General features: G+C 46.6%; 1 protein-coding gene across 1 annotated transcript; it reads left to right on the top strand.

Moving 5' to 3' along the window:
- The first annotated feature begins 4,761 nt into the window (after nucleotides 1-4,761).
- LOC119925377 (olfactory receptor 14A16-like) lies at nucleotides 4,762-11,715 on the top strand. The gene is made up of 6 exons (XM_038743454.1): nucleotides 4,762-4,971; nucleotides 5,058-5,337; nucleotides 5,540-5,567; nucleotides 10,444-10,549; nucleotides 11,398-11,474; nucleotides 11,694-11,715. The coding sequence occupies exons 1-6, from the start codon at nucleotides 4,762-4,764 to the stop codon at nucleotides 11,713-11,715; spliced, it is 723 nt and encodes a 240-aa protein (XP_038599382.1).
- Nucleotides 11,716-12,486: the final 771 nt, after the last annotated feature.

The following is a 12,486-nucleotide window of genomic DNA, read 5'->3' as shown; positions in this document are numbered from 1 at the left end:
ATTAGAAACCAGGTCCTTCTGGCTCCCAGGCTCATGCTCTTTTTCCACTAGGATATGCTACTTTTCATGCTGCATGGGCTTAGGAGTCAGAAGGACCTGGGGTCTCTCCGCAGACACCTTGTACACATCCTGCCACTGGATTGTAACGTCTTCATATATGACATGCGATCACTCTCCCCTCCTTCAAAGCCTTATTAAAATTGTATTTCCTTCAGGGGGCCTTTCCTGACTAAGCCCTCTTTTCCCCTACTCCCTTTCCCTTCTCTATCCCTCTTGAACTTTGATTTGCACTCTTTATTTACCCTACCCTCAGCCCCGTGACACGTTTGTACCAATCTGATTTTTATTTCAACATCGGTCTCCCCCTTCAGACTGTAAGCTCATTTTAGATAGGGAATGTGCCTACAATAATCTCCCAAGCACTAAGTGCAGTGTTCTGCAACCAGTAAGCATTCAATAAATACCATTGATTGATTAATTATCTGCCTCCCCCTTTAGATTGTAAGCTTCTTCTGGGCAGGGAATGCATCTACCAACTCTGTTTAATGTATTCCCTCAGGCACTTAAGTAGGTGCTCCATAAAGACCATTGATTGATTGATTAAGTGATTTTTTGCCTTCCCTGGTGGCCATTCTTCCCTTTCCCTTCTGTCATTTTCCCCCCACTGACTTCTCTGACTATTGTGGCCATTTGTCCTATTTCCTACTGAACAGTGTGGATCTCATGCAGTAATCATTACTGACATCAATGGTATTTATTGAGTACTTACTGTGTGCAGAGCACTGCATAAAGCACTTAGAAGAGTACGATACAACATAATTGGAAGATATGTGCCCTGTCTACACTGAGTTTACCGTCAGTAGTTAAATACTTCTCTTCAAATTCCGCGTAGTTGTCTGTCATAAGATCATTCTTGTATATGTATCCATAGATTCTTCTTGGTAAAGTTATGGAAGTTGTTTGCAATTGGCTTCTTCCATGCAGTAAAAGCTTGATTCTCTGCCATTGGCTTTGATCAATGTTTTGATCACTTGATCATCCTCCTTTGACTCTCTCCCACGCCACTGCTGCCTAGCACAGCTGACACGACTTTGATGCTTTTTGGCTGAGACTTTTCCATTATGGATACGCTTATATGGCATAGCTCTGAGGCTCATCAGCATACACAAACTCTCCTGCCACGCTAACATACTGATTGATAGGAGAGATAGGGGAAGCAGATATTAATCAATCGATGGTATTTATTGGGTGCTTACTGTGTGCAGAGCACTGTATTAAGAGCTTGGGAGAATACAATACAACATAATTGGTAGACATATTCCCTTCCAATAGCAAGCTTAGAGTCTAGAGAGGGAGACAGGCATTAATTAATTATTCAATCAATCAATGGATAGTATTTGTTGAGTACTAACTGATGAAGTTCTTGGAAGAGTACAATACAACAGTGTTGGTAATAACAATAATAATAATAATTATTATTATTATTATAGTATTTGTTAAGCGCTTATTATGCACCAAGCACTGTTCTAAACACTGGGGTAGATACGAGACAATCAGGTTGACCCACACAGGGCTCACAGTCTTAATACCCCTTTTATAGATGAGGTAACCGAGGCACAGAGAAGTTAAGAGGCTTGCCCAAGGTCACGCAGCAGACAAGTGGAGGAGTCAGGATTAGAACCCATGTCCTCTGTCTCCAAAGTCCGTGCTCTTTCCACTAAGCCACGCTGCCTTTCCAACTTCCTACCCACAACGAGTTTACAATCAGGAAACCAGCTTACAATCTAGAGTCCAGACCATGTCTGGTGTGGAGACAATGGTGAGGGAGATGGAGCTGTCCTAATGGGGATGGGCAAGTGAGACGACCCGGGAGATTGGAGAGGGAGATTGTTAGAGGCCAGATCAAGGAAGACTGCTCCTTACTGAAGACCCCATCAACGAGTGACCTTGGGCAAACTACTTAACTTATCTTTGCCTCAGTTACCTCAACTGTAAAATGGGGATTAAGACTGTGAGTCCCACATGAGACGACCTGATTACCTTATATTTACCCCAGCACTTAGAACAGTGCTGAGAACATAGTAAGTGCTTACCAAATACCACAATCTTCTCCGTTGTGTGGTCGTTGTGTGGTTCCCCAACCCCCTAGATCCCTGGACCCAACTGCCTGAATCCAACCTTGTCAAGGCGATTGGATGGTGAAGTAAAGGGCATTGAAAGGTGGATGAAAGCGCTGGAGGCAGACGGGGGCAAAGCAGGGGAAGAAAAGAGTGGGGATGAAGACGGGCTGATGGCTTTGGACACCACTGGATATTAGTCAACAGGAGTGACTGACCTTTACATTTTTACTTCCTGTGAGTGGATTGAGAGTGGATCTTTGAGATAAAAATCAAGCCATCTTGCTTTGGTTAAAGGAAATATGGAAAAAGCAAAAAAAAAAAAAGAGCAATAAAACCAATGACCAAGCCTAGGTCGTACCCTGGGGTACCCTGGGGTATTTATGCTGGTACAGAGTAGGGTTCAGGCACACTCACGTTGGCCAGCAATGGCCAACAATTACCGGATATACAAACGTATGTGATCGAGTGTGTTATATAATAGGAATGCAACATAATCTAAGTACCCCGAATTAAAACGTTCCCAGTAGGGTCTCTGACCACTTCCATTCCTCCAAAACTGTTACACTACCCCTAAACACACATGTGGCTTCTGGGCCATGGCACCCGTCGGCAGTTATCGGGTTTGGAGGGGAGGGGGGAGCCTGGCATTCAAAATAAAAACCACAGACTGGACATAGACTAGGGGAAACCCAGACTGTTCAGTGTCGAATCATCGTCTAGGGCCACAAGGGTGCAGGAGGTAACACTAGTGGCACAGTCTGAGCCCTGAAGAACCTCAGGGATGATGTCACCAACGGACTCCGGAGTCTACAGGTAACGAGGCCCCTCAGGAAGAGCTCAGCGCTGGTCATCTCGGGGGAGCCCCTCCCCCACCCTACCTGAAACAGAGGCTGCTTTAAGCAGACTGTGGGGTAATCGGGGGACCATTAAGGACAGGTTACTTCACAGTCCCTTTCCTTTCACAGCCACGATTGTGCAAGAGGAGGCAAAGAGAGGTGAGCATCTAGAATCAGAAGGGGCCCCTAGTCCTAGACGGTTCCATTGTGTCGTAGGGGAGAGACCGGCAGCGAAAACCGATGAGAAAATTAATCTGTCCAATTTCTTCACCTCAAAGCGATATTTTTGTTTGGGGCATTTATTAAGGCCTTACTATAAGCCAATGGTTGTGACAGATACAGTATCTTCAGAACAGACCTTGTGCCAATCAGAGCTCGAGCTAAGTGATAGGGAGAGAGCAGGGGCTGTATCCCCACTCTCCAAAGAAGGAAATCGGGGCCGAGAGAGTTGAGTCATCTAATGACTGCCTATTGCAGAGCTGGGACCAGAACCCATATCCTGTAGTCTTAACACTAGCCCATGCTACCTCCAGGTTAAAGAGAACTGTCCTAAGGAAAATCTCAGATATTTTGTCTAAGGTGGGTTACTTCATCATCTTCACCAGTGGAATTTATGGAGCGCTGACTTTGTGCGGAGCACTGTGCTAAGCGCTTGGGAGAGGTACAGTAAAACACACTTGGTAGACCCATTCCCTGCCCTCAACAAAATTACAGTTCAGAGTGGGAGAAATTTATTAAATTAATAAATACATTATAATATATAATTCATAGATATGTACATACTGTGGGGGCCATTTGATTTTCGCATGGACCTAAACCAGGATTCTATCTTTTATTCATTTTTCCCTTGACAAACCTGGCAGCAGCAGGCTGAGCTGTGGATCTCCTCAGCCGGTGTCTAAGGGGGTGTTGGGTTGGAGAAACTCACAGCCTAGACAGAGGTTAAAGGGTGTGAATTTGACCATCCACTATCAGGGAATAGGAAAACCCAGACACAGAAGGAGAATCTATCATGTCACCTTGAAAATACATATGCATTTTGTGTGTGTGTTTGTGTGTGTGCCAATGTATAAATGTACTCAATATTATCAACAATAATTAGAGTAGTTGTTAAGCACTTACTATGGGACCAGCCTTGTTCTAAGCTTTGGAGTAGATACCAGATAATCAAGTTGGACACACAGTTCCGGTCCCACATGGGGCTCACAGTCCAAGTATGAAGGAGAACAGGTAACTGAGGCACAGAGAAGCATAGTGACTTTCCATAGGTCACACAGTATCTAGTGGTCCTCTGACTTCCAGGCAAGTGCTTTTTCCACTAGGCCACGCTGCTTCTCCATTACTGGTGTAGTGGAGTTTGTTTACATTTGCGGAGGTGTATATGTGCGGTCACGTGGGTGAATTAATGTGCATACATTGGTGCACACGTATATATGTATAGAATGTGAGCAAATGTACGGACAGCCCTTGGCCAATCTCCTTCCTTGTGCAAGTCACTGATGTGCAAAACAATATCAGGGAGCCATAGTGGTACAGACATAAAAGGACTCAACAGAAATAGGGTTGCTGAGCATGTTGACAGATGTCGGAAAGGTAAGGGCTTCTGACCCTCATTTCTCGAAAGCCATTGCATCTTTGTGCCTCCCAGGTTCCTCTGAAAACTGGATGCTGCTTTTGAACTTTAGAATTCTGGGGCAGAAAACAAGATGGAAGCAAGAAATTCAAAGTGGTGATTTTCTGAAACCCTTTTTGTAATTATTCTTCATTCCGTGCCTCCTCGGGCAATCCACAGATTCCCCTAGAAAATGGCCAATGCCTCCACGGTGACAGAATTTGTTCTCCTGGGGTTCTACGAAGGCTCCCGGAAGCTGCAGCTGGTTCACGCCGCGTTGTTCCTTCTGGACTACCTGGCAGCCCTGACGGGGAATCTCCTCATAGTGGCCGTCACCATCCACGACAGGCGCCTCCACAGCCCCATGTATTTCTTCCTCAGGAACGGGTCCTTCATATATGCTGTTACATCTCTGTCACTGTCCCCAAATCCATCCTAAACTCCTTAACCAATAACAGCTCGATATCACTCCAAGGCTCTGCCACCCAGCTATTCAGTTTCTTCGTGGCTTCAGAGCTGTTCATCCTCATGGCAATGTCTTACGACCACTACGTTGCCTTCCGCCACCCCCTGCACTATGAACTCATCATGGACAAAGAAGTCTACGTGCAGATGGTTGCCTCCTACTGGTTCAGCAGGGGTATATTTGGGGTGATGTGCACTGCGGAGATATTACCCATGTCCTTCTGTGGGTTCTTCATGGTCCAGCAGTTCTTCTATGTCCCCTCCTTGCTGAAGGCCTCCCGTTTTAAGCAGCACGTTATATTGGGTGTCAGTTTTGCTATTGGGTTTATTTTTAACAATCTCGCTCACTGTTATCACCATCTCTTAAACCCGCATCTTCTGGGCCATGCTGAGGATGCCAGCCATCGAAAGTCGAGGCAAAGCCTTCTCCGCCTGTCTGCCCCACCTTGTCGTTATCATGTTTTTTTTCTTCACGGCCACCTTTGCCTACCTTATGCCTCCCTCAGACTTCCCCTCGACGCTGAACCTGCTAGCGTCCGTGTTTAACATGGTGGTGTCCCCTGCCCTGAATCCCCTCACCTACAGCCTGAGGAACCGGGACATGAAGGCCGCCCTGGGGAGGGTCCGGGGGGTATCCTTTCTCCCAGAAAAAAAGTAGCATGAACTAGCGGAAAGAATGGAAGTCTGGGAATCAGAGGACCTGTGTTCTAATCCCAACTCTGCCTCTTGTCTGTTATGTGACTTCGAACAAGTTACTTCTTTGTGCCTCAGTACTCTCATCTCCAAAATGGGGATTCAATCAATCAATCTCATTTACCGAACAATTTCTGCACACACAATTTATGTGTGCAGATTACTGCTCCTACTTAGACTGTGAACCCCATGTGGGATGTGATTATCTTGTATCTACCCCAGTGTTTAGTACAGTACGTAACACATACGAAGCACTTAACAATACCACAATTATTATAATTAAAAGCCCCTTCTCTTTCTCCTGATATTGGAGCCCCCTTGTCATTTCTTCGTCCTTGGATCATTATCAGCTGCAGTGGTTAGGATCAGTAATGGTATTCATCAAGACCTACTGAGTGTAATGTACTGGACTAAGTATTTTTTGCGTTTTTTTCCTTCCCTGTTTACCACTTTTCATATATGTATATAATAATAATAATGGCATTTATTAAGCACTTGCTATGTGCAAAGCACTGTTCTAAGTGCTGGGGAAGTTACAAGATGATCATGCTGTCCCACGGGGGGCTCACAGTCTTAATCCCCCATTTTACAGATGAAGTAACTGAGGCACAGAGAAGTTAAGTGACTTTCCCAAAGTCACACAGCTGACAATGGATTTGAACCCATGACTTCTGACTCCAAAGCCCGTGCTCTTTCCACTGAGCCACGCTGCTTCTCCAGCATATATATGTATACATATATGTATACATATATACATACATACATACATACATACATATATATATATATAAACAAATATATATAGCATTTGTTAAACATTTATATCCAGGCACTGTACTAAGCGCTGGGATAGATATAAGTTAATCAGGTCACGTATAGTCGATGTCCTGCATGGAGAAGCAGTGTGGCTTAGTGGATAGAGCACTGGCCTAGATGTTAACGGGTCCTAATTTCAGCTCTGCCACATGTCTGCTGTGTGACCTTGGGGAAGTCATTTCACTTTTCTGGGCCTCATTTGCCTCATCTGTAAAATGGGGATTAAGAGTGTGAGCTCTATGTAGGAGAGAGACTGTCTCCAAACTAACTTGTATCTACCCCAACACTTAGGATAGTGCTTGGCACTTAACAATTATCATTATTATTATTATTATTATTATTATTATCTCAGAGTCTTAAGTCCTATTTTAAGGTGAAGGGAAATTTCCCAAGGTCACATAGCGGGAAGGTGGCAAAGCCAGAACCAGAGCCCAGGCCCTCTGGCGCCGAGGCCTGTGCTCTATCTGCTAGGTCACGTTGCTTCCCTTACCCCATTCCTGTCTTTCCTGCACTGGTTTCCTGGGTTCCTGCCCTGGCTCTAACCATGGTACTAGTTCATCCGGTTTTGTGACATCTGACATCTGGTTCTCCTCCTGTCTGATGCTGAGGCAAGGGTGATGGGAATGGACATATTTTAATGGGGTAGGGCAAGGGGGAGGCCCTGGGAGTTGACAGAGGAAGGGACCAGCAGAGCAGAACAAGAATTGCTGCCCTCTGCCTGACTTTCCCCACTCTCATGCTATTTTTTATAGTATTTGTTAAGTGCTTACTATGTACCAGGCACTGTTCTAAGCGCTGGAGTAGATACAAGGTATTCTGGTACCACGTGGGGCTCACAGTCTTAATCCCTATTTTACAGGTGAGGGTTTTTTTAATGACAATAATAATGGTATTTATTAAAAGTTTCTATGTGCCAAACACTACTCTAAGCTCTGGGGTAGATACAATCTAATCAGGTTGGACACCATCCCTAACACATATGGGGCTCAAAATCTTAATCCCTATTTTACAGTTGCGGAATCTGAGGCCCAGAGAAGTGAAGTGACTTGCTCAAAGTCACACATCAGACATGCTGTGGAGCTGGGTTTAGAACTCTATCCACTAGGCCATGATGCTTCGTGTTCTGCTCCACCACCACCTCACACTCTGACTCTGCCATCACCTGACTGAACCAAGCTACCACCTCTACACAGTTGCTTCCCAAATCTCCCTCTCCAGCCCAGATCTCTCTCCCTTTGTAAAAATGATATTTGTTAAGCACTTAGTAGGTGCCAGGCACTCTACTAAGTACTAGGGTAGATACAAGCCAATCATGTTGGACACAGTCCTTGTCCCTCATGGAGCTCACATTCTTAATCCCCATTTAACAGGTGAGGTTACTGGGGCACAGAGAAGTGAAGTGACTTTCCCAAGGTCCCACTGCAGGCAAGTGGTTGAACTGGGATTAGAACCCAGATTCTTCTAACTCGCAGGCCTATCAGCTGGGTCATGCTATTTCCCTTCTTCTCTGCCGTCTCGCATTTCCTTCTGCCTTCAGGAAATATCTGCTTGATGTCCTATCACTTCAAAATTACCATGTTTGAAGCAGAATTGTTCATCATTCCACCGGAAATCTGTCCTCTAGACTATTCCATTACTGTAGACAGCACCACTGTCCTCTCTGTCTCTCGAACCTTGGAATTATCCTTGACTCACCACTCTCATTTAACCCACATATTCAATCTGTCGCCTATCAGTTCTACCTGAACCTCACTGCTAAAATTCTGCCCTGTCCTCTCCATCCAAACTACCACTATATGTATCCAAGCATTTATCCTATCCTGCTTTGATTTCTGCATCAGCCTCCTGGTTGAGCTCCCTGTCTCCTGTCTCTTCCCACTCCAGTCCATACTTCACTCTGCTGTCCAGTTCATTTTCCTAAAACGACATTCAAGTCACATCTCCCCACTCCTCAAAAACCTTTAGTGGCTGCCTACTCAGCTCTGCAACAACAGAAACTCGTTGCCATTGCCTTAAAGCCCTCGATCACCTTGCCCCCTCCTACCTTACCTCCCTGATTGCCTACTAAAACCCAGTCTGCATACTTTGCTTCTCTAATGCCAATCTACTGATTGAACCTCAATCTCGTCTGTCTCACCACTGATCTCTTGTCCAGATCCTTACTCTGGCCTGGAACTCCATCCTTCTTCATATACAACAGAAAAACACTCCCTTTCATGATATTAGTTACATATTTACTATGTGTCAGGTCTGTACTAAGCGCTGAGGTAGATACAAGCTAATCAGGTTGGACACAGTCCTTGTCCCACGTGAGCTGACAGTCTTAATACCTATTTTACAGATGAAGTAACTGAGGACCAGAGAAGTGAAGTGACTTGCCCAAGGTGGCACAGCAGGTACGCAGCAGAGCTGGGATTTGAACCAAGGTCCTTCTGACTCCCAGACCCGTGCTTTTTTCACTAGCCCATGCTGCTTCCGACTCTCTCCACTTACAAAGCTTTAATAAAATCACGTCCCTTCCAAGAGGCCATTCCTAGCTAAGCCTTCTTTTCCCTTACTTCCTCCCCTTTCTACGTCACTTTGCACTCAGGTCGTTATCACTAAAATATTTGATATTCACACACACCCCTCCCCTGCACCAGGGCACTTGCATACATATCCATAATTTATTTTAATATCTGTATCTCCTTCTAGAATGTTAACGTCTCTACCAGCTCTGTTGTACTGTACTCTCCCAAGAGCTTCTTACAGTGCTCTGCACACAGTAAGTGATCTATAAAAACACTTGATCAATTGAAAGGCATACTGTCCAGGCTTAATCAAGGCTCATGCCTACCTTAAAATGCCCCAGGGCCACATGGGTGCGGGAGGTAACACTCTTGCCTCTCAGACAGAGCTCAGGGCTGATCCTTCCGGGGTAGCCCCCTCCCCAACTCTACCCAGAACAGCGGCTGCTTTAAGAAGACCTTGAGGTCATCGGGGGACAATTGAGGACAGGTTACCTCACAAAGAATTTCCTGATACAGCCAGGAATGTGCAAGAGGAGAAAAGGAGAGGTGAGAATCCACAGCCCCTGACCCTATATTGTTCCAGTGAGCCTGAGTCGGGGGACTGGCGGCAAAAATAGATGAGAAAATGAATCCATCCAATTTCCTCACCTCAAAGTGATATTTCTGTTGGGGGCTTACTCTGACCCAATGGGTGTGGCAGATACAGAGTGAACAGAGAAGACCTTCTGCCACTCAAGAGCCAAGTGATAGGAGAGCAGGGGCCGTATCCCCATTTTATGGAGAAGGAAACCCCGGCCCAGAGAGGTGCAGTGTGGTGCCCAAGGACTGTCAATGGCAGAGCTGGTAGAAGAACCCAGGTCTTGTAGTCTTACCACTAGCTTATGCTATCTCTAGCTTATGCTATGTCTATCTCAACACAGTTTCTTCGAGGTGAATATGAGTTCACCAATTTTCTCATGGAGGAGATTCCTGCCCTGAGCTAGGATCCTATCTTTTATCCATTTTTCTCTTGGTAAGCTCGGCAGCAGCAGGATGATTTGTCGATCATCTGGGCCTATCTCTCAAGGGGTGTTAGTTTGGAACACGGTGCAAGCCCTGACAGAAGGAAATGGATCTGTCTTTCTCCACCCACTATCAGAGAATGGAAATTCCCAGACATGGAAGGGAGAATCTAGACGGGCTTGGAACCATGAAAGTTTTTATTTGTGGAAGAACAAGCATGTAGATGTATTGCAGTACAGATCCCTGTGAAATATGAGTGCTGATATTGGGGAGCAGAAGCCAAGGAAAAGGAAGGCTGAGTGCTGAAACTACAAGTGGCTTTTTTGTTTCTTTCAGATTCATTTCTGTGAATTATGCCCCTTCTCTGAGCTTCCTTGGAAATTCCACAGATTCCCCCAGAACATGGCCAACGTCCCCACCGTGACCAGATTCCTCCTCCTGGGGTTCTCGGGGGTCCAGGATTTGCAGGTGGTTCACGCCGTGCGGTTCCTCCTGGTCTATCTGGCGGCCCTTATGGGGAATCTCCTCATCATCGCAGTCACCGCCCTCGATCGACGCCTATACACTCCCATGCACTTCTTCCTCAGGAACCTCTCCTTTGTCGACCTCTGCCTCATCTCTATCACTGTTGCCAAGTCCATCCACAACTCCCTGACCCACACGTGATCCATCACTTTCCTGGGTTGTCTAGCTCAGGTCTTCTTGGTGATTTTGTTAGCTGGTGTGGAACTGATCATTCTCACGGTAATATCCTATGACCACTAGGTGGTTATCTGCCGCCCCCTACACTATGATGTCACTGTCACCCATCATCCGGGGACGGGTTCGTTCAGTAATCGGTGCGGCGAGAGAGAGAGAGAGAGAGAGAGAAAGAGCGGCCATGGATTGAAAGCCTGAGCTTTATATAAAATGTATTCTGTGAGGCGAATTGAATTATTAATTATTTAGGTGCAGTGGATTGAACTTCCCTTTTGGAAGGAGTGTAATCAATTTGTAATATTAGAGCTTCCCTAACAGGAGGAACAGTCATACGTTAATCGCACGTGGGCGAGGCGGCTAGCTCTCACCCATGTGCACATTCCACTCGGGACGAATCCCCTTATTTTCCTACACGGGAAGAATCCACTTACTTTCCCACAAAAGAGGAATTCATTACATTACCCGTGCACGTGGTGTGCGGCTAGCTCTCACCATGAGCTCTCGCTACATGGGAGGAATACACTTATGTTTCCCATCCGCAGCGGGGCACCTGGTTCCCACTCATGAGACACTCACCCTTCCCACGACCCTTTCCTCAGTGTATTGGTTCTGGTTGAAGAGCGGGCATCTGGTCTTCTGGGCAGAGAAAGACACGTGGGCCACTGCTGCTGTTGTGGCTGCTCCTCCTGCAGCTGCGTGTCTTGGTGTTCTGCCCCCGAAGGTCAGAGGCGACAGATATTTATTACTTGTGCTCCTAGGCCATTCCAGTTTCCGGCCTCAGTTTATCCAATCTATGCCCTCCCCCATCTTCCGCACCTAATTTGATTGGCACGGGGGCGAGGAACACCTTCTGTATTCGTGTCCTGGGCTGTCAATCTAGCAGTTTTGGTTGTGGCAGCGGTATCCCACCCTCACTTCCAAGTTCCGCCTGCTGGCTCAGGCGGCCACGAGATAGCATTTGATCTAGAGATGGACGGTATCCCAGGGTCACCTTGGGATAGTCACCATGAACTGAGAGACCTGCGTAAAGATGGCCACCTCCTCCTGGCTCGGCGGGGGTATGTTTGGGGTGATGTACACGGCGGAGTCATTATACCTGCCCTTCTGTGGGTCCCCCGTGGTTCTGCAGTTCTTCTGTGATAGTCACATGTTCCGAGACACACGTGGTTTTTCATTTCACTTTGGCCTCTGGGTTTGTTTGTGTTTACTCTTTGTCTCCATTTCCACCTTGTACATCCGCATCTTCTGGGCCGTGCAGAGGATGCCGGGCAGCTAGAGCCGGGCTAAGGCCTTCTCCACCTGCTTGCCTCACCTTGCTGTCTTTGCTGTTTCCTTTCTGTAGCTTTCATTGGCTATTTTAAGGCTCGCTCAGACTCCCCTTCAGCCGTGGACCTGCTGGTGTCCGTGTTCTGCACCACGGCGCCCCCCTCCCTGAACTCCCTCATCTACAGCCTGAGGAACAGGAATGTGAAGGCTGCCCTGGAGAAAGTCCTGGAGTGGGGGATCCATTCCCTCCGAGAAGCATTGTGGCCTAGGGGATAGAGCACTGGCCTGAGAGTCGGAATCATCTTGGTTCTAATTCCAGCTCTGCCACGTATCGGTTGTGTGACCTTGGGTGAGTCACTTAACTTCTCTGTGCCTCATTCCATCATATGCAAAATGGGGATTAAGACTGGGAGCAATTTATTGGGAGGAACTGTGTCCAACCTGATCAACTTATATGTTGTACTTGA

This window comes from Tachyglossus aculeatus, chromosome 3 (assembly GCF_015852505.1).
Source record: "Tachyglossus aculeatus isolate mTacAcu1 chromosome 3, mTacAcu1.pri, whole genome shotgun sequence".
In the NCBI taxonomy this organism is placed as follows: Eukaryota; Metazoa; Chordata; class Mammalia; order Monotremata; family Tachyglossidae; genus Tachyglossus; species Tachyglossus aculeatus.
This window is presented reverse-complemented; position numbering and strand designations above follow the sequence as displayed.

Excerpts from the sequence above, each read along its gene's own strand:
- LOC119925377 (XM_038743454.1), top strand. The coding sequence starts at position 4,762 with ATGGCCAATGCCTCCACGGTGACAGAATTTGTTCTCCTGGGGTTCTAC. Across the intron at positions 4,972-5,057 it reads ACGGGTCCTTCATATATGCT|CTATTCAGTTTCTTCGTGGC; the intron begins GTTACATCTCTG and ends TCTGCCACCCAG. Across the intron at positions 5,568-10,443 it reads TCGACGCTGAACCTGCTAGC|ATTCCCCCAGAACATGGCCA; the intron begins GTCCGTGTTTAA and ends GAAATTCCACAG.